This window comes from Poromitra crassiceps, assembly GCF_964638095.1.
Source record: "Poromitra crassiceps genome assembly, chromosome: 9".
NCBI classification, from domain to species: domain Eukaryota; kingdom Metazoa; phylum Chordata; class Actinopteri; order Beryciformes; family Melamphaidae; genus Poromitra; species Poromitra crassiceps.
In genome coordinates, this window is record NC_139630.1 from 20,152,128 (window position 1) to 20,177,127 (window position 25,000).

At 45.2% G+C, this 25,000-nt stretch overlaps 1 protein-coding gene across 1 annotated transcript in view; it reads left to right on the plus strand.

Moving 5' to 3' along the window:
* LOC310782428 (exostosin-1) overlaps positions 1–25,000 on the plus strand; it is a gene marked incomplete at both ends in the record, with an annotated part of 539,881 nt that overhangs the window by 3,794 nt on the left and 511,087 nt on the right. The window contains 2 exons of the mRNA XM_083643088.1: positions 1–46; positions 2,774–3,247. The exon at positions 1–46 is cut by the window's left edge and continues 232 nt beyond it. Of these exons, the coding sequence (XP_083499214.1) occupies positions 1–46; positions 2,774–3,247 (520 nt within the window). The remainder of the gene's footprint in view (positions 47–2,773; positions 3,248–25,000) is intronic.

Genomic DNA, 25,000 nt, shown 5'->3' on the forward strand with positions numbered 1-25,000 from the left:
CCTCGCGTGCCTGCCTGTTCGTGCTGGCCGCAGACACCCTGGACAGGTGTGTCTACTTCTGCATCGTGTGAGGTTATAGGAAGAACCCAAACAACCGGGATACCTTTGGTCTGTTTCTTCTGACATGACATGGTTCTGGAATAATATGCAGAGCTCACTTCATCTGACTAACCTAGTCTCTCTGGGGGAAGGGTTAGGGTTATGGTTAAAAGTCCTAGTAACTGAAAAATGCAACTGCCTAAACTGAGCTGGGTTTTAGTCTCTGTCTTGTGTATTTGATGTCTGTATTATTTGTCTGTTGTATTTTATTTGGATTTTTAATTTTTAACTGTAACTGTAACTGGCATGCTGTCTTGGCCAGGTCTCCCCCGGAAAAGAGATTTCAATCTCAAGGGACTTCCTGGTGAAATAATAGTTAAATAAAAATAAGTTAAAAATAAATAAATTAGATTAGATTAAAGGTGGGCGTAAGCGGGGAGTTTACGGGCTTGGAGAAGGAGGCGTAACATTACAGGAAACGGGGCACACGGTTTTCAATGTTCAATGTTTCTAGGTACATTTTGAAACTCTTATCTTATATCCTGTCAGCTATTGTATTAGACAACGCTGCAACAGAAAGTAAGATAGGGGCAATTTAGAATGTGTATGTTGTCTAGTTAAAACCGCCTATATAACAGCAGAGGTGGAGGTAGAAGAAAACCGACAGGTATATCAATTAAAATAACAGGTTTAGTGGATTTGACCTTTATTTATAACAGGGGGGGTCTCACTGAGAGCAATGCTCTCTTTTTTAGGAGTGCCCTGTTCACACATTCACACCTAGAAGCTGACCATTAGAACCACAGTCTGATCTGCTGGCCACTGATCAGCTCCACTGGAGTGGTTGGGGTTAAGGGCCTTGCTCAAGGGCACCTCAGTGGTGGTAATGAGAGAGGGGCAAGTGCTGCTTTTTCACTTTCCCCACCCAGATGTATCCTGCCTGTCACGAGGATTGAACCGATGACCTTCCGGTCACCAGCTCGCTTCTCTAACCTTTAGGTCACCACTGCCCCAATACATGCCACTTAAGTCCCTTTTAGAAAGCCACTAATATCCACAAACTAGTGGCTTTTTCTTCAGTCTAAAAGTTAGCAGATCAGTTTAGCCGATAGAGCGACCCTCGAAGCGACCCAGGTGATGAACGTAACAGCTGTGAACGGCACGCAATATAATTTGCACAGGGTGTTACAAAGTGTTATTTTCTGCACCTTCGTCTTCTTCTCCTCTCAATTTAATGTATCTGCCGCCCCTTTTCCTGGCACTAGTCAGTGATTCAATGATTCCCACAGGCTGAAATTCGACTTTCTTAACGGTTGAATTACTTTAAAATGCCCAAATGATGGAATATGCAGACAAAAAAAGCATCTCTTCCCCATTTAGTGCACAGCATCAAGTCAGCCAGAATGTAAGTAGGTCATCCACTTTAGGGCTTTCAAAATAAAACCCTTATTGTAACGTTAACTCGTTAATTCATGTTAATTTTGAGTAATGCTTTACAGCCAAAGTTTCACTCCATATGTAATCTTGGCATCATGAGTATTTTGATCCAAGGTTTGCTGCTTCGTTTGTTGAAATATCCTTTTCTCCTCCAACGTCGGTAAGGCTATTCACTTGTTTAAATTACTTTGTTTTTAAAATTTGAACCGGACGTTTCCATTTTGCTTTGGTTGGCCTGACGCTGGGCAGCCGTGTGAGCAAACTGCCCAGGGAGAAGGGAGGGGGAAGAGAGCCCACTCAACTGAGCAACTGAACTGGTTGAGATGCGATCTAACACTGTGGACAGACAGGACGCGGAAGCGCAGTTCCCTCACCAGCAGGCGCTTGGCTGTCCACACAAGGAGCGCATTTCTCTGTGCCGGGCAAAGCGACTCTGCTCGTCATATCTATGCTACAGAGTCCATATATTGAACAGGAGACCTATGTACACAGTGGTTACACATGGCATATACTTTACCTGTTGAGGCTCCTACAGCCATGGCAACATCCTCCCAAATTGCATCTTTTCTGCTGTTGTCTTTGTAGAATTTATTCCGTGCGTCATACAACTCCTTGTGCTTCTCCACTTCATAAACCAACTTTTCGTCATCCATTTTTCTCAATTTCTCCGCTGGTTCTCTGGTTTTAAATTGACTGGTTTGGTCTCTCTCTCTGACCCTCACACTGATGTGCCAGATGACCACCTGATAGCAACGTCACTCCCCTCTGCCTCTCTCTTTCCCCTCTCTCTCTCTCTTTCCTCCTCCCTCTCTCTCTTTCGGAATAGACTACAGGACAAACAACACCGTCAATAATGAGTCTTTTACTTTGAAATGTATTTATTTGACAAATGGCCGGATTCTCTATGCCTTGACTTCCTGGCTGGTATGATCTGGTCTGTTCAGCTTGACGGATTCGCTCGTGGAAAAAATAGAACAGACGCCGAACAGAAGTGCGCGGCGCGGGCAGTGCCGACGGTCAGATCAGTTAACATGGACGCCGAATGAAAACTGGCTACGCACCACGGCTCTGCGCTGCGCTTATGCGTCCTGTGTGTTTTGGCTGCAAAAGTTTAAAAATCGATCATGCCATGGTGCTTTCCTGGGTTAAAAAAAGTTTATAAGTGATGTAAAAAAGGTATTATACATTTACACTGTAAAAAAAGGTATTATACATGGACACTGTCGGCTAATAACATATCTGTTACACAGGGACCAGCTCATGTACACTGTAGGCTAATAACATATCTGTTACACAGGGACCAGCTCTCGGCTCAGTACGTCCAGAGCGTGAGGGCCCGCATCCAGAGCCTGCCCACCTGGAACGATGGCAGGAACCATCTGGTCTTCAACCTTTACTCCGGCACCTGGCCCGACTACACAGAGGACCTGGGCTTCGAGGTGGGCCAGGCCATGTTGGCCAAGGCCAGCGTGGACGTGGGCAACTTCCGGCCCAACTTCGATATCTCCATCCCCCTGTTCTCCAAGGATCACCCGCAGAAAGGAGGGGGCAAAGGCTACTTGACGCTGAAGGAGGTTTCGGCATCCAGGAAGTACTTGCTGGTTTTCAAAGGGAAGCGCTACCTGACCGGGATCGGCTCGGAGACGAGGAACGCTCTGTATCACATCCACAACGGGGAGGATATTATTCTGCTGACCACCTGTAAGCACGGCAAGGACTGGGAGAGACACAAGGACTCGCGCTGTGACCGGGATAACGAAGAATACTCAAAGTAAGACCGACCTTTTCACCTTTCTACCTGCTTTTCGCTGTTTCTGGATGTGGATTCATCTCGATCTAGAACGAGAGCTTTAACGTTATTGATGAGTTTGTTTCTTTGACTGCAGCCGGCATGCAGTTTCTGCTGGGTTTTATCTCTCGCCTCCTTGAGTCTTTGTGCTTTTTGACACTGATGGTTTTTCAGGCTTATATCTAGTTTATTTCGGGCCCTGTGATTTCCACAAAGCAGAAAACCTGTAATCACAGAATGTGGTGATCCAAATGGAATCAACTGTAAAGTAGAAGTGCACTCGGAGCCAAGGCCCATCCTCCAGTCTGCTATGATATGCAAATGATGTGAGTCGGATCAGAACCCTGAACCCACCCACATCCCCCAGCCAGCCACTCCCCCTACCCGCCCCTCCAACCCTGACTCTCTACAACCACCTACAAACATAAGCAGGCCTGATTATTGTAGTTACCTAAATGATTCCATACTTTTAGAATAGGGGAAATAATTCAGTTTTCGATTGGGGTGTTTTGAGAGGGGTGTCGGTATTACGTCATCTCACAACTTGGTTTTCACAACAACAAAAATGGACCGTAAACCAAATCAAATTCAAATGGAAAAAGAAAAAAACGGAATTTGGAAAAAAAATAAACGGATTTCATAGGGCCCTTACTAGTATAAGTAATGTACAGTAAGTGCCACGTCCAATCACTGGTTTGTGTCACTGCAGAGTTGCTTGTTGTCAGTTTGCCATCCCGATGCAGGCAGAGCAGTGTGAGACTGTCTCATCACCAGCTCTTCATTGGTGTTGGTTGACTCAGGCGTCTGTTTGAGCATCACTTTCTCTCAGGAGTGCTGGTTGCCTTCATAACATCGGTTGAATTAACATCTTGGCTGAAAGCTGCTGCTTGAGAGTGCATGTATGGAAGTGTACCCAGTTTAACTGCTATGTATGTAAGCCGCCTCCTCTCAAAGCAGCTACTCTTTGTCGAAGCGGGTTGGATGCTTTGATGTAAGGATTTCAGAATTGTCATCGGAGGCGAGCTTTCCCATCCAGTCACTCGCTGTGCTCCTGAGACCAAACGCTGTGTGTGTGTGTGTGTGTGTGTGTGTGTGTGTGTTGTTGTTGTTTGTGGTGTGTGTGTGTGTGTGTGTGTGTGTGTGTGTGTGTGTGTGTGTGTGTGTGTGTGAGAGAGAGAGAGACAGAGAGAGAGAGAGAGAGAGAGAGAGCGAGAGAGAGAAGTTGAGTTTCCATCCAAAGGTATCACAAATTTGAGCCGAATTTTCAGAAAATCGTGTCAATCACGTTGTGTTTGAGGCTGCTGATCTACTAGACCCGATACGTGCGTCGTCTTGCAGGCAGGTGCAGCGACCAATATTAAACACATCTACGTTATTAATTTAATATATAGTATAATATAAAGTTTCTTTATGATCTACAAACAACATACACCATAAAATGCAATTTCTGGATTACCAGGTGCCACTCTTCAACTCGTACAACGTATAACAAGTATAACGTTATAATCCACGGAGCAATTATAGAAGTGATTCGCATATTAACATTAATCCCAGTCTTCTTCTGTTAAACACACCGATCTAAAAAATTGTGCTGCTTATTTACCTTACAAGTAGGCTATAGATCCCATTTAGTGTAGGCTACGCAGACATGTCAACATGAAACTGTGGTTTTTGAATGGAGAGACGACAAATCTGTTTAAACTGCATTTATCGATAGGGCCAACTCTTCCACCTCCCCCAAGTGTGAAAACTTTGGCGATATTTTGATATAGGCTATATATTTTTTGCAGCATTTCCGCTCAGGTTTTTCATGCGCAAATTTAAATTTCGCATCAACACAGGTGGATGGAAACCCAAGAGAGAGAGAGAGAGAGAGAGAGAGAGAGAGAGAGAGAGAGAGAGAGAGAGAGAGAGAGAGAGATGAGCAGAGAGGCATCAACTGTTGAGAGGAGGCAAGTTTTGTCAGCTCAGCAGTTGGTGCAAAGAAGAGTGATCTGAGCCGAGGGGAGAAGTTCACCTTTTGAAATGTTGTGCGAGAGCTGACAGCTGAGAGTGGGGGGGGGGGGGGGGCAGCGTGCACGCAGAGTGTGTGGGGGGGGGGGGCAGCGTGCACGCAGAGTGTGGGGGGGGGGGGGGGGGTGGGGGTGGGTGGAGCACACAGTGGAATGGGAGCAACATGAGCGAAGCTATCTTGCTTTTCCAGAGTTGTGTTCGCTGTCGACTCATCTGTTGCATATTTTAGCCTCAGATATTGCCGAGGCCCTAAAGCATCCAGAATCCTGCTTTCAACAGTTTCAACTCTCACTGTAAACAGCTGCTACACAGGCTAATATCTTACTGAATCAATCATGGCTCACATTCTGACAATACATATCTGCACAATATTGAATTACATTGAATTAAAGGTGCGATATGCAACTTCTTTTGGCGTTTTCGGTCTGTGTCTGTCTGTGACGTTTATGCCGAAATCCCTGTTTGCCTGAAATTGGCTTGGATATGAATATTATCAAGATGTTGTTGTTTATTAATGCATGTGATTGCTAAAATTGCTGATCACATGTGGCTCTTTGTATGGCTTGTGGTATTGAAGAAATTCAGAGTACAAAACCCAAATACCAAAGCAAAAAAGACAACAGTGTTATTATGTATGCGCTATACATAAAGCATCGAGCAGAAACGGTGAAAAAAGTGAATCAATAGACAACATTGACGAGTATAAAGAGCTGCCATCACTAAATACACAGTACATGAGTCCAATCTGTCTGTCTGCTTCAGGCCTGATATCCAATACCAACACTGGTAGCCTCACCTCCCTGCCAAGAACATCTCACCCTGGCACCCACTCCACTTTTGAAGCACCTTTCCGGAAGCTTTGTGAGTTTGGGTTTCCTGTTCCCTCTGTTTTTTCACTGAATCAAATTGAGTTGGGTTTCTGATTTCAATTAATCATCACAGGGATATTTCAAGGAACTGAACCTCTTATCAGTGTTGTGGGCAGGGTCCCCATCATTTCTGGGGACCGGGCCCTAACTGCCAATTTCAAGTCAAGTCAAGTTTATTTGTATAGCCCTGATTCACAAGCATGTCTCAGAGGGCTTCACGGAGAATATGTCTAGCTAAATCTAGCTGAGTACAACAATAATAATAGTAATACTAATAACATGGCTGAACAATCTTCAAACATGAGGGAGGAAAGATAGACAGACAAAGACAGAGGGGGGGGGGGAGGGGAAAAAGGGGGAGAGAAAGGCGGGAGGAGAGAGCAGAGGAAGGAAGGAGGGGGAGGGAAGATGGGGGAGAGGAGAGAGCAGAACAGACAGGGTATACTGGCTGGGCGATACGGTTGAGATCAATATTACAAATAGTGACAGGGGTCAGTTCTGAAACATACTAATGTCACAATATGGTTCATATAAGCAAAGAAAAAATGTCTTCAGACATTGGAGCCCACACTGAAACGTGCACACGACACACTGGACCCCACACTGAAACGTACACACGACACACTGGACCCCACACTGAAACGTACACACGACACACTGGACCCCACACTGAAACATGCACACGACACACTGGACCCCACACTGAAACGTGCACACGACACACTGGACCCCACACTGAAACGTACACACGACACACTGGACCCCACACTGAAACGTGCACACGACACACTGGACCCCACACTGAAACGTGCACACGGCTGCATCTCATTGACATAGTATGTGAAGAATGCTAGACTGCCTCGACATTGACCTAGGTCAGAACATTGACCTATGTCAGAGATTCAAACCAGTCGGTAACTTTTATGTCACCTTGTTTTCACCTGTAATTGTACTGCCACCAACGGGCCTAAGCTTCGTATACAGTCCCTACCCTCAAGCAATGTTAGAAAGGATCCAAGGTGGAGCAGCCAGTCTGTATCAGACATGCCATTGTTATCGATGTCTTAAGTTGGAGCAGCCAGTCTGTATCAGACATGCCAGTGTTATCGATGTCTTAAGGTGGAGCAGCCAGTCTGTATCAGACATGCCAGTGTTATCGATGTCTTGAGGTGGAGCAGCCAGTCTGTATCAGACATGCCAGTGTTATCGATGTCTTAAGGTGGAGCAGCCAGTCTGTATCAGACATGCCAGTGTTATCGATGTCTTAAGGTGGAGCAGTCTGTATCAGACATGCCAGTGTTATCGATGTCTTAAGGTGGAGCAGCCAGTCTGTATCAGACATGCCAGTGTTATCGATGTCTTGAGGTGGAGCAGCCAATCTGTATCAGACATGCCAGTGTTATCGATATCTTAAGGTGCAGCAGCCAGTCTGTATCAGACATGCCAGTGTTATCGATGTCTTAAGGTGGAGCAGCCAGTCTGTATCAGACATGCCAGTGTTATCGATGTCTTAAGGTGGAGCAGCCAGTCTGTATCAGACATGCCAGTGTTATCGATGTCTTGCACATGAGTGCAGAGTCAGCTGCTTCCCTCTCAGCATCTGCTCAAATCATTTTTGACACACAAAGAAGTGACACTAAAAACCTCACCACTAGCAGAAGAATAAATAAGGCTGGAATGCACTTCAGCAATTTCTCTCTCTCTCCCTGTGATCCACTTGTCAACATGGCTAGACATTTGCTGATTCCATGTATTTTCCTAAGTTGAGTTTTACCACATTAGAACAACATATTGTAACGTTGTCACAAACCAGTCTGTGAGTCAGGATCTTGTTACCGCACTCTATTGGGTATCACAGGTCAGAGGACAACTGTCAGCCGTAGTCCACGCCAAAACAAACCCCACAACACACACCCAAAACCCCGCGAGCTCTCCTAGCTTCTCCGCTCTCCACACCCACACAGCCGTCCCTCCCTGGTTCCACACACCGACTCCTCGAGCTGTTCCACTCTCGCTCACGTCCCCCCTCCCCCCAGCCAATCACAGGTGAACCCCTCTCTCACCCCACCCACTGGCTGTAGGCTGCCTTCACAGACCCCCGTAAATCCCCACAGACATGTCAGATCCCACAGTTAACCCCCATGCACAGAACAGTATAACACACAGACACAGTCAGACATAGACGAATACAGTAGCACCCAACTCCAACCCGCTACACTTCCCCCTCACATCAAAGCTTCTGGCCCACCAGAAGCACACTAGTCCCTCACCCCTCCAGTGGGGTCACTCCTCCGCCAGGTGACTCTCCTCAGCCCCCCCCCCCCTGCGCCCCACAGTCATCACACGCACTGCAGTAGCTCCGCACATCCTCCTTGTGTTTGCCCCAGTAGTGTCCCAGACGAACACGGCGGAGCGTCTCCTCAGGCCCGCGATGCCCGAGCCAGCCGAGGCCCCTGTGCGCCCACCATGGCACCAATTCCCGCAGGTAGCTGGGTACAACCATCTGGAACCCTCTCTTCCGGTGCTCCCCCCTCCCCAAAACTCCATCTTCACGCAGACACAGCTCCGCAAACATCCCCCACAGTCCCTTCGTGGCACCGGAAAACATGTGAATCTCCTCCACAGGGGGCCGGCGTCCGGCCGCCACCCACGCGTACACCGGACCGATATCCGCGTCCTCCGCCTGCCTGCGCTTCCACTCATCCACTTGGACCCCCCAAATGGCCATGTCATCGTCTGTCAGCTCCACGTCTGAACAGTATCTCCTCTTCCTCCGCCTCTTGCACTCGCTCGTCCTCCCGTCCCCCTTCTCCAGGGGGCGGCGTGTTCAGGTCAGTGGGAATAACACAACCAGCAGCGATCACCACCTCGGCTTCCTGCACAGCAACCGTAGGGGGTGTAGAGCAGCTCAGCTGTGCCGGCTCCTCCGGCGTTAGTAGCGACACCCGCTCACCTGGAAATATGAGCGTCGCTCTCCCGATTCTAACAACGTTCTCTTCCTCCCGGCTGTTCACATTCTCCCCAGTCTGTGTCTCTCCCCTGTCCTCTACTGTCTCAGTGCAGTCTCTGGCCAAATGTCCAGGCCTCTTACAAGACCAGCAGAGTCTCACCTGCCAGCCACCTGCACGTCTCTCCTCTCCCGCTGTCCTCTGCTCCTCGACAGCCTCTCGACACCCCCTGGCCAGATGCCCAAACGCCCCGCATGTCCAGCAGACACCCGGCCGTCCCCAGTACCGTTGCTCCGCGTACCTGGTCTGTCCCCCGGGACCGCCGCGACACCACCTCGCTAGGTGCCCATGTTCCCCGCAAGTCCAACACAGTCTCTGCGGCTCCTCTGTCCGCTTCTCTCCGCGCTGCGTGACCTCCCACAGCAGCTTCATAATCTCCTCTGCCCAGGCAGGCGTCGCCTCCAACAGCCGTCTGATCTCCATGCCAGCAAGCACCGAGCTAAACTCCGGGGTCGGTAGCTCCTTTGCCCCCCCCGTCCACCGACAGGCACCCTTCCTCGCGTACCATCCCACGTGGTCTCCGTAGCAGCTAGCACACAGACAGCTAACCGCTAACGCCAGGTCGCGCTCGGTCTTCCAGTCGTTAATTTTAACTTCTGACACCAGTGTAACGTTGTCACAAACCAGTCTGTGAGTCAGGATCTTGTTACCGCACTTTATTGGGTATCACAGGTCAGAGGAGAACTGTCAGCCGTAGTCCACGCCAAAACAAACCCCACAACACACACCCAAAACCCTGCTAGCTCTCCTAGCTTCTCCGCTCTCCACACCCACACAGCCGTCCCTCCCTAGTTCCACACACCGACTCCTCGAGCTGTTCGCCTCTCGCTCACGTCCCCCATCCCCCCAGCCAATCACAGGTGAACCCCTCTCTCACCCCACCCACTGGCTGTAGGCTGCCTTCAGTCAGACATAGACGAATACAGTAGCACCCAACTCCAACAGGAGAACTCACAATTATGTAGTGATGCAACGACTTACACAATACAATGTTACTGTAATGTTAATGTAGTTATAGTCTCGGCTCCCAGACGTTTGGTGAGCTGCGCCACCAAACGTCTGGGAATTTCACTGTCAGAAACTGTCTATCCGAGCCCGGCGAGAACGGCCGGCAGCAGACACGCCTACATTTGTTATTAGAATTTTATTTGGTAGCGGCAATGCCATTTATCATAGTCCTAACACAGAGCATGAAGCTGATATGCTCCAAACAAAATTTATAGCTGTTGTTTATTTTACAATAATGTTTCCTACCCGGATGTGGTCCGCTTGCTACTGTGAGTCATCAGCAGGCTCTGTAACGTTAGCCTCGGGGGTCTGGCTTATCGCTGGGGAAAAGACCTCTAGCCGCCGGGGCCGGATGAAACACGTCCTATTAACAGGTTATGTTTGTTTCTAAGTGATTAATATGTTTCTCCGCAAACGCGATGTTTTGCGAGACACTGGTTCTGCATGAGCGTCACTGCCCCCAGAAAGCAGGCCCGCCCACAACACTCATGATTGGTTCTCCGATGCAAGGCTTCCAACAGCGCCACCTAACGTTATGCAAAGATTTAAATAGTAATATTCTCAGTCTTACAGGAGTGAAACGGATTAAGACTGAGGGCTGAGTCTAATGTAGTTATAGCGAAAGTCACTCCTTATGGGTTAGGACAAGTGTCCATTTATTCCAAAGAGTTTCCCCTTTGTCTTTTTGTAGCCTCAGACTAATATGCCACTGTCGTATAAGCCACCGACTTGTCTTATTGCTTATAAGATGCCTATTTCTTATTGCCTTATTGCTGTCTTATTGCTTATTGATGCCTATTTCTTATTGCCTATTACTTATTGCTGTTGCCTATTTGTACTATGTCGTAAACGGAGTCCACTGCACAAGAATTTCACACGTGGTACTTGTACCATGGAGTGACAATAAAAATCTTGAATCTTGAATCTTGAATCTTGAATCTTGAATCTTGAATCTTGACTATAGGTCAGCTGCTCCATTCAGTGTAACTGATTTACAATATTTATAAACATCTCCACCGGGGGGCAGTGCTTCTGGAGCCAGCTTTTTGTGATGGCTTTCTTGCCGGCTGCCATAAAGATCTTCATGAGGTATGAGTCACTTTCATCCATATCCTTTGGGGTAAGTCCCAGATGTAACGTGAGGACGGACACATCATAACCCAGTGTTTTGTTGATATAACGTGGGGAAGGACATACAGACATCATAACCCAGTGTTTTGTTGATATAACATGGGGACGGACATACACACATCATAACCCAGTGTTTTGTTGATATAACATGGGGACGGACATACACACATCATAACCCAGTGTTTTGTTGATATAACGTGGGGAAGGACATACAGACATCATAACCCAGTGTTTTGTTGATATAACATGGGGACGGACATACACACATCATAACCCAGTGTTTTGTTGATATAATGTGGGGAAGGACATACAGACATCATAACCCAGTGTTTTGTTGATATAACATGGGGACGGACATACACACATCATAACCCAGTGTTTTGTTGATATAATGTGGGGAAGGACATACACACATCATAACCCAGTGTTTTGTTGATATAATGTGGGGAAGGACATACAGACATCATAACCCAGTGTTTTGTTGATATAACGTGGGGAAGGACATACACACATCATAACCCAGTGTTTTGTTGATATAACGTGGGGAAGGACATACACACATCATAACCCAGTATTTTGTTGATATAACATGGGGAAGGACATACACACATCATAACCCAGTGTTTTGTTGATATAACATGGGGAAGGACATACAGACATCATAACCCAGTGTTTTGTTGATATAGCGTGGGGAAGGACATACAGACATCATAACCCAGTGTTTTGTTGATATAGCGTGGGGAAGGACATACACACATCATAACCCAGTATTTTGTTGATATAGCGTGGGGAAGGACTTACAGACATCATAACCCAGTGTTTTGTTGATATAATGTGGGGAAGGACATACACACATCATAACCCAGTGTTTTGTTGATATAGCGTGGGGAAAGACTTACAGACATCATAACCCAGTGTTTTGTTGATATAACGTGGGGAAGGACATACACACATCATAACCCAGTGTTTTGTTGATATAGCGTGGGGAAGGACTTACAGACATCATAACCCAGTGTTTTGTTGATATAGTGTGGGGAAGGACATACAGACATCATAACTCAGTGTTTTGTTGATATAACGTGGGGAAGGACATACACACATCATAACCCAGTGTTTTGTTGATATAGCGTGGGGAAGGACTTGCAGACATCATAACCCAGTGTTTTGTTGATATAACATGGGGAAGGACATACACACATCATAACCCAGTGTTTTGTTGATATAACGTGGGGAAGGACATACACACATCATAACCCAGTGTTTTGTTGATATAGCGTGGGGAAGGACTTACAGACATCATAACCCAGTGTTTTGTTGATATAGCGTGGGGAAGGACATACAGACATCATAACCCAGTGTTTTGTTGATATAATGTGGGGAAGGACATACACACATCATAACCCAGTGTTTTGTTGATATAACGTGAGGACGGACATACACACATCATAACCCAGTGTTTTGTTGATATAACGTGGGGAAGGACATACACACATCATAACCCAGTGTTTTGTTGATATAACGTGGGGAAGGACATACAGACATCATAACCCAGTGTTTTGTTGATTATTTTTGACACCTCCTCCCAGAATGTCGGCTTAAAGTCCAGAAAATATGTGTGGTCCACCATTGTTGTCCCACACCTCCAACATGGTGGTGGTAGTGGAGTCCCCATTTGTTTGGATTTGTGCTTTGGGGTGATGAAGAAGCGAACAATGTCCTTCCAGCAAAAGTCTCTGCAGGTTCAAGAGTTTGTGGAGAGTTGGGTCTCCCAGACATCACTCCACATCTAGGAGTGTTTCTAATTTGTATGTCCTCTCATCCAGTAGTAAGCTGAGAGAACTGAATTGCAATCGCCAATGTGCTCCAAATGTATGGCTACAGCTGGGCAATGAATATAGGCCTACTGATGATAAATCTATATTATGAAAGTAATCTGGACTTAGTAAATACCAAAATATTTTGACATAACAATACTATTAATGTCTCATTGCTTCATTACTTTTACCTATTGGCCTGTGAGGGCTGTCGTGTGTGTTTTTCTCCATGCAAGTCGTCCACGAGACACCAGCCGGGCGAGCCCTAACCTCAGTCACTTGTCATTCTTAACCTCGTCAAAGTCGGCCAAAAACGAGTCCCAGATAGCTGAGAACCTTTTAAGCGAGTTGGTTCTCAGGGACCTGAGTCTCTCCATCTGTACAACAGAGATCATGTCCATCAGCCACACCTGAATAGAAGGTGAAGAGGAGGACTTCCCCAGTGTCAGAGATTGTTGCACAGCTGGAGGGAAGTTCAGAGAGTCCGAGACTCCGAGCAGCCGGAGATAGCAAGTTCTGCCTCTGGCTTTTGTAGGCCTTAGAGTACCAGTCAAATATTTTGCCCCCAGAATCCCGTTAACACATTGAGTGCCAAGGACGTCTGTGCACGTCCTAAAATAAAAGTAACGAGGAGTGCCAAGGACGTCTGTGCACGTCCTAAAATCATAATTCATATTATTCCATAATTCTGCTGTTTAAGGTCGTACCCAGCCAGTGAGCATGAATCCCTTCAAGGGATCACACGGCGCCACCTTAAACATCTACACGGGAGCTGCGCCACCCACCTCAGATCCTTTACTTTGTGCAGGAGAAAGCAGGGAAAGACGTGATCAAAGGGGAAACCGATGCATGCTGCAGCCAGAGCCGTATAGATTGCTCTGTCTGCAGCTGACAGTTGGCTGCATCCGCGCCCACAACTGAGCTCTTCTGCTTCTATCTATCTGTCTGCATATAGTTTCTCCACACGATTCCCTGCCAGAAAGCCAGCACCCGAAGCCGAACGGCCAAACCTTTTCGTTCAGTCGCGTTTGGCATTTCCTTGTTGCGCTGGGAAAAACGGAGTCTGAGAAAACAGACTCTGTGCGTGTGGGGAGGAGCCCACAGCTCAGAGGTGGAGGGGGGGGGGGGGGGGGGGGAGAGGGGGGTGGGGCACGCAGGCTGCACAGAACCACACCACGCCACCACATCAGAAAACACCAGCCAGAGTCAGTGAATGTGCTCGAAATTAGAGTGCAAAAAGTATTCATAAAAGTGACTATATCTTGAAAAGTAAAAAAAAAACAGCAGAAAACCCTTGAAAGTGCTCTTCTTTCAGAGGCTGTCATTTCATAATGGAACTGTCTAGAAACAAAATTTCTTCTTTGGAAGAAGCAGGAGTGTCCAATGTTTCATTAGAGTCCAGCCGTGTCAATATAGCCCTAATAGAAACAATTCTATAGCTGTTTTCAACTGAATGGAAGTGAATCTGGCACAGGCTCCAGACAATTTTACTGAAGCGCTGTGGCACTCAATGTGTTAATGAAGGGCAGAACCAGAAGGCATGAGATAGTGTGCGACATAACAATACTATTCATTTCTCATTGCTTCATTATTATTGGCCTGTGAGGGCTGTCGTGTGGTTTTGCAGTTTTATCTGAAAGTTTTCCTTTGGAGGACTTTTGTTCTGCTGATTTCAGAAGACTGCTGCAGAGATCATCAATAGAATGACAGAAGGATGCTGTCTTTCTCGAGGCAAAGGGCAGTTGGCGATTCAAAAGGAGCGCGATCGATCAGGCTCCTCTCAGCCAAGGTGGCTAATCAGTGCATGAATAGAGGTTAATGCTTTTGCTCTGTCTGTGAAAGGATAACGTGGATTGACATTTAGTGTGAGGCTTTGGCACTCTTTTTTTATGACCCCCCCCCCCCCCCTGTTTTTCTCCTGTTTTCTCTCCAATTCCACTTGGCCACTCCCCCCTGCTGTTCCGGTCGTTGCCCCACCCCCTCTGCTGATCTGGGGAGAACGGGCGATCCTAGGGATCGAGCGCGTCCCTTTTAAAAGCGCATCCAATACAGTAAATCCTGCAATCCTAAACTGCTTGTATACTCTCAAAATAGCATATAATAAGCAGGAGTGTCAATTCACAAAACCCTATGACAAAGTTGCAGAATCTAATATCATTGCCCAAAACATGTCCAAACCTCCTACAGGGACAACGAGCAGCAGTGATTGATGACTGACGAGACAGCCTGTTATTTGGACAATGTGATGAAGACGTAGGTCACCAAACTATCAGCTCAGAGGGGACATTGCTTCTCTCTTATGGCTTCCCAGTCGATCGCGAGTCTTCATTATCACAATAAAACCTATGTGGACTCACAGTGATCAGTGAAGTTGTGGCCTGATGTCATTTGTGCCTGAAGGACATCACTGGTCCACAATTGAACTCAAATCAACTCTCAATAACTGTCAAACTAAATGAATGACCGAAAAACTGTTAATTAATTAATCATTTTTGGATATATTTCCTGTAGTCCTGCATGCAGGGCGGCCATATCTCTGCAAGCGTAACAGGCGTTTCCCAGAAAATGTCAACATTCCTCTGATTGGATAAAAATTTGGCATCGACCTCCCACTAACTAGAGATATTTGACATTTTTTGGGAAACGGAAGGTCAGATCGCGATGCCTCTAAAGGACTATTCTGTATTTTTTCACCGCGAATCCAATGCCGCCATCCAAGGTACCAACTTACTGACCAAACACTTTATTTCAGTGATAGCTGCTGTCAGAAGATAGAGCCTTTTAACACTTATTTTAACACAAAAACATCGCTGAATGCAGCTTTAAGGTTAAGCATGCTAAGTGCCCAGTAGCTCCCCGAACCCATTTCATGGCCATAAAAATGAGAAAACCGCTGAAAAGAACGATCACTCTTGTTGAGAAAACAATGTGTGGATGAAGTGTCGACTCGGCCGTACATCACTCGCCTCACTGCCGTGCCACAAAATGAGCCAGGAAGACAATTCTGCTCTCTCTCTCTCTCTCTTTCTCTCTCTCTCTCTCTCTCTCTGTCTTTCTGTCTGTCCTTCCCCCTATTCCTCCCATCCAGCTGGAAAAAAAATCACATTCAAGCCTCTCTCTCTCTCTCTCTCTCTCTCTTTCCATTTATCAGAGTTAGCCAAGAGCTGAGCTGGGTTGAAGTAAAGGTGTGGGTCATTCCAGGGTGTTGGCAATCCATCTTCGCTGCGAGAGACAGAGAGAGACAGACACACACACACACACACACACACACACACACACACACACACACACACACACACACACACACAGAGAATCAGGGAGGCAGTGAAATAGTGGGCACGTGGCTTGGCAGGATGGATTGGGTTCTGAATCCATCAGGTTCCCTCGCGCGCTGCGGCGCTGTCGTCCAGACCAGAGGGAGCGAATTTGTTCCTGTGTGACTTTTCATTTGCTTTTTGTCAGGTACATTGTTTTTCCTGCTTGAGCTTAGACAAATGTTCTGGGAAGCCAATTTCCAAAGTGCAGGATGGTTAGCGGAATGACCCCCCCTACTCTGCCCTCTGATTGGCTGATATTTTAGCAGAATCTACTAACCTTAACCAATCATCAGTCCTCATGCCTATGTAGCCTGCGTTGTGTTGACAGGGTTGCCCAGGAGTGGAGGGCGATTCGATCCGCCAAACCGCTTCCAAAGCGCACGCGTTAACCATGTTAACCATGCACTGTAAGACGACATTTACAGCTTTTAGCTGACTGCAGCTTCACCAGCAAGAGCCTGTATTTTTATATTATCTTGCTGTATTTTGAATTTACATGATTTAGCTGCAAGGTCATCTACAGTTCATTACTGTATTTTTGTAAACTGTGCACAGTTTTAACAGTGAATTTGTGTATATTTACAGCACATATTTGAATCTACAGTAGTATCATGTATTTAATTATTATTAAAGAATGTTTAATAATAATTATAATAATAAATAATCATAATAATAATGACAAAGCATAACACTCATTATACAGTTCATTTTCAAATATTTATTAAAATAAATAAAAACATGTGCAGCACAAGCAAAATACTGAACTAGGGGAAGTTCATGTATGGCATTTTCAGTTTTATAAGCCTGACCCAAACCCATAACCCTTTAAACAATGCTGATTTAGTTTGCACATAATCTTACAATTATTTAAAAAATAAAATTTTAACTTTTTTGCAGGCATTCACTTAGTTTGACAGCTATTAAGAGTTGATTTGGGTTACGTTGTGGGCCAGTCATATCATCGATGCACAAATGATGTGGTCAACCAATCATCACTCCTTATGCCTAAACCCAACTAATCATCACTACTCACGCCTACCTAAACCCAACCAATCACCACTCCTTATGTCTAAACCCAACCAATCATCACTCCTTATGCCTAAACCCAACTAATCATCACTACTCATGCCTACCTAAACCCAACCAATCATCACTCCTTATGTCTAAACCCAACCAATCATCACTCCTTATGCCTAAACCCAACCAATCATCACTCCTTATGCCTAAACCCAACCAATCATCACTCCTTATGCCTAAACCCAACTAATCATCACTCCTTATGCCTAAACCCAACCAATCATCACTCCTTATGCCTACCTAAACCCAACCAATCATCACTCCTTATCCCTAAACCCAACCAATCATTACTCCTTATGTCTAAACCCAACCAATCATCACTCCTTATGCCTACCTAAACCCAACCAATCATCACTCCTTATCCCTAAACCCAACCAATCATCACTCCTTATGCCTAAACCCAACCAATCATCACTCCTTATGCCTACCTAAACCCAACCAATCATCACTCCTTATGCCTAAACCCAACCAATCATCACTCCTTATGCCTAAACCCAACTAATCATCACTCCTTATGCCTAAACCCAACCAATCATCACTCCTTATGCCTACCTAAACCCAACCAATCATCACTCCTTATCCCTAAACCCAACCAATCATTACTCCTTATGTCTAAACCCAACCAATCATCACTCCTTATGCCTACCTAAACCCAACCAATCATCACTCCTTATCCCTAAACCCAACCAATCATCACTCCTTATGCCTAAACCCAACCAATCATCACTCCTTATGCCTACCTAAACCCAACCAATCATCACTCCTTATGCCTAAACCCAACCAATCATCACTCCTTATGCCTACCTAAACCCAACCAATCATCACTCCTTATCCCTAAACCCAACCAATCATCACTCCTTATGCCTAAACCCAACCAATCATCACTCCTTATGCCTAAACCCAACCAATCATCACTCCTTATGCCTAAACCCAACCAATCATCACTCCTTATGCCTAAACCCAACCAATCATCACTCCTTATCTCTAAACCCAACCAATCATCACTCCTTATGTCTAAACCCAACCAATCATCACTCCTTATGCCTAAACCCAACCAATCATCACTCCTTATGTCTAAACCCAACCAATCATCACTCCTTATGTCTAAACCCAACCAATCATCACTCCTTATGCCTAAACCCAACCAATCATCACTCCTTATGTCTACCTAAACCCAACCAATCATCACTCCTTATCCCTAAACCCAACCAATCATCACTCCTTATGCCTAAACCCAACCAATCATCAGTCCTTATGCCTAAACCCAACCAATCATCACTCCTTATGTCTAAACCCAACCAATCATCACTCCTTATGCCTACCTACACCCAACCAATCATCACTCCTTATGCCTAAACCCAACCAATCATCACTCCTTATGTCTAAACCCAACCAATCATCACTCCTTATGCCTACCTAAACCCAACCAATCATCACTCCTTATCCCTAAACCCAACCAATCATCACTCCTTATGCCTAAACCCAACCAATCATCACTCCTTATGCCTACCTAAACCCAACCAATCATCACTCCTTATCCCTAAACCCAACCAATCATCACTCCTTATGCCTAAACCCAACCAATCATCACTCCTTATGCCTAAACCCAACCAATCATCACTCCTTATCCCTAAACCCAACCAATCATCACTCCTTATGCCTAAACCCAACCAATCATCACTCCTTATGCCTACCTAAACCCAACCAAACATCACTCCTTATGCCTACCTAAACCCAACCAATCATCACTCCTTATCCCTAAACCCAACCAATCATCACTCCTTATGCCTAAACCCAACCAATCATCACTCCTTATGTCTAAACCCAACCAAACATCACTCCTTATGCCTACCTAAACCCAACCAATCATCACTCCTTATCCCTAAACCCAACCAATCATCACTCCTTATGCCTAAACCCAACCAATCATCACTCCTTATGCCTAAACCCAACCAATCATCACTCCTTATGCCTAAACCCAACCAATCATCACTCCTTATCTCTAAACCCAACCAATCATCACTCCTTATGTCTAAACCCAACCAATCATCACTCCTTATGCCTAAACCCAACCAATCATCACTCCTTATGTCTAAACCCAACCAATCATCACTCCTTATGTCTAAACCCAACCAATCATCACTCCTTATGCCTAAACCCAACCAATCATCACTCCTTATGTCTACCTAAACCCAACCAATCATCACTCCTTATCCCTAAACCCAACCAATCATTACTCCTTATGCCTAAACCCAACCAATCATCAGTCCTTATGCCTAAACCCAACCAATCATCACTCCTTATGTCTAAACCCAACCAATCATCACTCCTTATGCCTACCTAAACCCAACCAATCATCACTCCTTATGCCTAAACCCAATCAATCATCACTCCTTATGTCTAAACCCAACCAATCATCACTCCTTATGCCTAAACCCAACCAATCATCACTCCTTATGCCTACCTAAACCCAACCAATCATCACTCCTTATCCCTAAACCCAACCAATCATCACTCCTTATCCCTAAACCCAACCAATCATCACTCCTTATGCCTAAACCCAACCAATCATCACTCCTTATGCCTAAACCCAACCAATCATCACTCCTTATCCCTAAACCCAACCAATCATCACTCCTTATGCCTAAACCCAACCAATCATCACTCCTTATGCCTACCTAAACCCAACCAAACATCACTCCTTATGCCTACCTAAACCCAACCAATCATCACTCCTTATCCCTAAACCCAACCAATCATCACTCCTTATGCCTAAACCCAACCAATCATCACTCCTTATGTCTAAACCCAACCAAACATCACTCCTTATGCCTACCTAAACCCAACCAATCATCACTCCTTATCCCTAAACCCAACCAATCATCACTCCTTATGCCTAAACCCAACCAATCATCACTCCTTATGCCTAAACCCAACCAATCATCACTCCTTATGCCTAAACCCAACCAATCATCACTCCTTATGTCTACCTAAACCCAACCAATCATCACTCCTTATCCCTAAACCCAACCAATCATTACTCCTTATGCCTAAACCCAACCAATCATCAGTCCTTATGCCTAAACCCAACCAATCATCACTCCTTATGTCTAAACCCAACCAATCATCACTCCTTATGCCTACCTAAACCCAACCAATCATCACTCCTTATGCCTAAACCCAATCAATCATCACTCCTTATGTCTAAACCCAACCAATCATCACTCCTTATGCCTAAACCCAACCAATCATCACTCCTTATGCCTACCTAAACCCAACCAATCATCACTCCTTATCCCTAAACCCAACCAATCATCACTCCTTATCCCTAAACCCAACCAATCATCACTCCTTATGCCTAAACCCAACCAATCATCACTCCTTATGCCTAAACCCAACCAATCATCACTCCTTATCCCTAAACCCAACCAATCATCACTCCTTATGCCTAAACCCAACCAATCATCACTCCTTATGCCTACCTAAACCCAACCAAACATCACTCCTTATGCCTACCTAAACCCAACCAATCATCACTCCTTATCCCTAAACCCAACCAATCATCACTCCTTATGCCTAAACCCAACCAATCATCACTCCTTATGTCTAAACCCAACCAAACATCACTCCTTATGCCTACCTAAACCCAACCAATCATCACTCCTTATCCCTAAACCCAACCAATCATCACTCCTTATGCCTAAACCCAACCAATCATCACTCCTTATGCCTAAACCCAACCAATCATCACTCCTTATGCCTAAACCCAACCAATCATCACTCCTTATCTCTAAACCCAACCAATCATCACTCCTTATGTCTAAACCCAACCAATCATCACTCCTTATGCCTAAACCCAACCAATCATCACTCCTTATGTCTAAACCCAACCAATCATCACTCCTTATGTCTAAACCCAACCAATCATCACTCCTTATGCCTAAACCCAACCAATCATCACTCCTTATGTCTACCTAAACCCAACCAATCATCACTCCTTATCCCTAAAACTACCAATCATCACTCCTTATGCCTAAACCCAACCAATCATCAGTCCTTATGCCTAAACCCAACCAATCATCACTCCTTATGTCTAAACCCAACCAATCATCACTCCTTATGCCTACCTAAACCCAACCAATCATCACTCCTTATGCCTAAACCCAACCAATCATCACTCCTTATGTCTAAACCCAACCAATCATCACTCCTTATGCCTACCTAAACCCAACCAATCATCACTCCTTATCCCTAAACCCAACCAATCATCACTCCTTATGCCTAAACCCAACCAATCATCACTCCTTATCCCTACCTAAACCCAACCAATCATCACTCCTTATCCCTAAACCCAACCAATCATCACTCCTTATGCCTAAACCCAACCAATCATCACTCCTTATGCCTAAACCCAACCAATCATCACTCCTTATCCCTAAACCCAACCAATCATCACTCCTTATGCCTAAACCCAACCAATCATCACTCCTTATGCCTACCTAAACCCAACCAAACATCACTCCTTATGCCTACCTAAACCCAACCAATCATCACTCCTTATCCCTAAACCCAACCAATCATCACTCCTTATGCCTAAACCCAACCAATCATCACTCCTTATGTCTAAACCCAACCAAACATCACTCCTTATGTCTAAACCCAACCAAACATCACTCCTTATGTCTAAACCCAACCAAACATCACTCCTTATGTCTAAACCCAACCAATCATCACTCCTTATGCCTAAACCCAACCAATCATCACTCCTTATGTCTAAACCCAACCAAACATCACTCCTTATGTCTAAACCCAACCAAACATCACTCCTTATGCCTAAACCCAACCAATCATCACTCCTTATCCCTAAACCCAACCAATCATCACTCCTTATGCCTAAACCCAACCAATCATCACTCCTTATGTCTAAACCCAACCAATCATCACTCCTTATGTCTAAACCCAACCAAACATCACTCCTTATGCCTAAACCCAACCAATCATCACTCCTTATCCCTAAACCCAACCAATCATCACTCCGTATGCCTAAACCCAACCAATCATCACTCCTTATCCCTAAACCCAACCAATCATCACTCTTTATGTCTAAACCCAACCAATCATCACTCCTTATGTCTAAACCCAACCAAACATCACTCCTTATGCCTAAACCCAACCAATCATCACTCCTTATGCCTAAACCCAACCAATCATCACTCCTTATGTCTAAACCCAACCAAACATCACTCCTTATGCCTAAACCCAACCAATCATCACTCTTTATGTCTAAACCCAACCAAACATCACTCCTTATGCCTACCTAAACCCAACCAAACATCACTCCTTATGTCTAAACCCAACCAAACATCACTCCTTATGCCTACCTAAACCCAACCAATCATCACTCCTTATCCCTAAACCCAACCAATCATCACTCCTTATGCCTAAACCCAACCAATCATCACTCCTTATGCCTAAACCCAACCAATCATCACTCCTTATGCCTACCTAAACCCAACCAAGCATCACTCCTTATGCCTAAGCCCAACCAATCATCACTCCTTATGCCTACCTAAACCCAACCAATCATCACTCCTTATCCCTAAACCCAACCAATCATCACTCCTCATGGCTAAACCCAACCAATCATCACTTCTTATCCCTAAACCCAACCAATCATCACTCCTTATGTCTAAACCCAACCAATCATCACTCCTTATGCCTACCTAAACCCAACCAATCATCACTCCTTATCCCTAAACCCAACCAATCATCACTCCTTATGTCTAAACCCAACCAATCATCACTCCTTATGCCTAAACCCAACCAATCATCACTCCTTATGCCTAAACCCAACCAATCATCACTCCTAATGGCTAAACCCAACCAATCATCACTCCTTATGCCTACCTAAACCCAACCAATCATCACTCCTTATGCCTACCTAAACCCAACCAATCATCACTCCTTATGCCTACCTAACCCCAACCAATCATCACTCCTTATGTCTAAACCCAACCAAACATCACTCCTCATGGCTAAACCCAACCAATCATCACTCCTTATGCCTACCTAAACCCAACCAATCATCACTCATTATGCCTAAACCCAACCAATCATCACTCCTTATGTCTAAACCCAACCAATCATCACTCATTATGCCTACCTAAACCCAACCAATCATCACTCCTTATGCCTAAACCCAACCAATCATCACTCCTTATGCCTACCTAAACCCAACCAATCATCACTCCTTATGCCTAAACCCAACCAATCATCACTCCTTATGCCTACCTAAACCCAACCAATCATCACTCCTTATCCCTAAACCCAATCAATCATCACTCCTTATCCCTAAACCCAACCAATCATCACTCCGTATCAGTGTTGGGCAGTAGCTTGCTACAAGTAGTGAAGCTACATAGCTTAACTACATTTCTCAGTAGCTTGGTGGTAGCTTCACTACTTTTGAACCAAGTAGCTTTTTCAGTAGCTAAGCTATTTATAGACCCAAGTAGCTTGTAGCTTCCCGCAAAAGCTACAAGCTACTCGCCAGATAAAATCCATGAGCAAAGCACACAGTGGAGATTTCTGCTGCGGTTTGGATTAAACAGGATGAGACATTACATATGTCAAGTGTGCCTGTGTAGCCAATAAAGCACTTCCAGTTCCATTATGATGGACAACAAGACAGTGTTGTTGTTTCATCCTTGCTTTTTAGCATCCTTGCCTCTCTTGCAGCAAGACCCGGCACTACTCTGCCTCTGACTGGGTTGGGTTTAGGCAATGAAGACTGACGATTGGTTAAGGGTAGGGCAAAATATGTCATGTGCTGGCGAAGTCACATCAGCAACAAACTTTGAAAGATGGCAGAGCCAGAGGGAGCCACTGGCAGTGATGAAGAAGACTTTCAGGTTTTATTGTCTGTTTTTGAATATTGTGCCAGTGAGAGTTACAGTGTGTTTTATAATATATAATAAACAATCAAAATGATATTTTCTTTTACCTGCCTATTTGTTTGGTTGAAAGTTGTTCTACATGAAGTTAATTCAATGTGAGAAAAAAGTAGCTTTGATGTAGCAAGCTGCTTTTGCCATGTTGCTCGTAGCTTAGCTTGCTACATTTCTCTGGGGATAGCTTCAATGTTTAGCTAAATTTAATTGAGAGTAACTGATAGCTTAGCTTACTACATTTTCCAAGTAGCTTGCCCATCACTGCTCCTTATGCCTACCTAAACCCAACCAATCATCACTCCTCATGCCTAAACCCAACCAATCATCACTCCTCATGGCTAAACCCAACCAATCATCACTCCTTATCCCTAAACCCAACCAATCATCACTCCTTATGCCTACCTAAACCCAACCAATCATCACGCCTCATGCCGAAACCCAACCCATTTCTTCCTCTGCCACCCTGCACTTTGGAAATTTGCACCAATATGCAACATATTTTCGTTTACGTCTACAAAGGTTAAGATTCAACATATCGGAAATCCGGA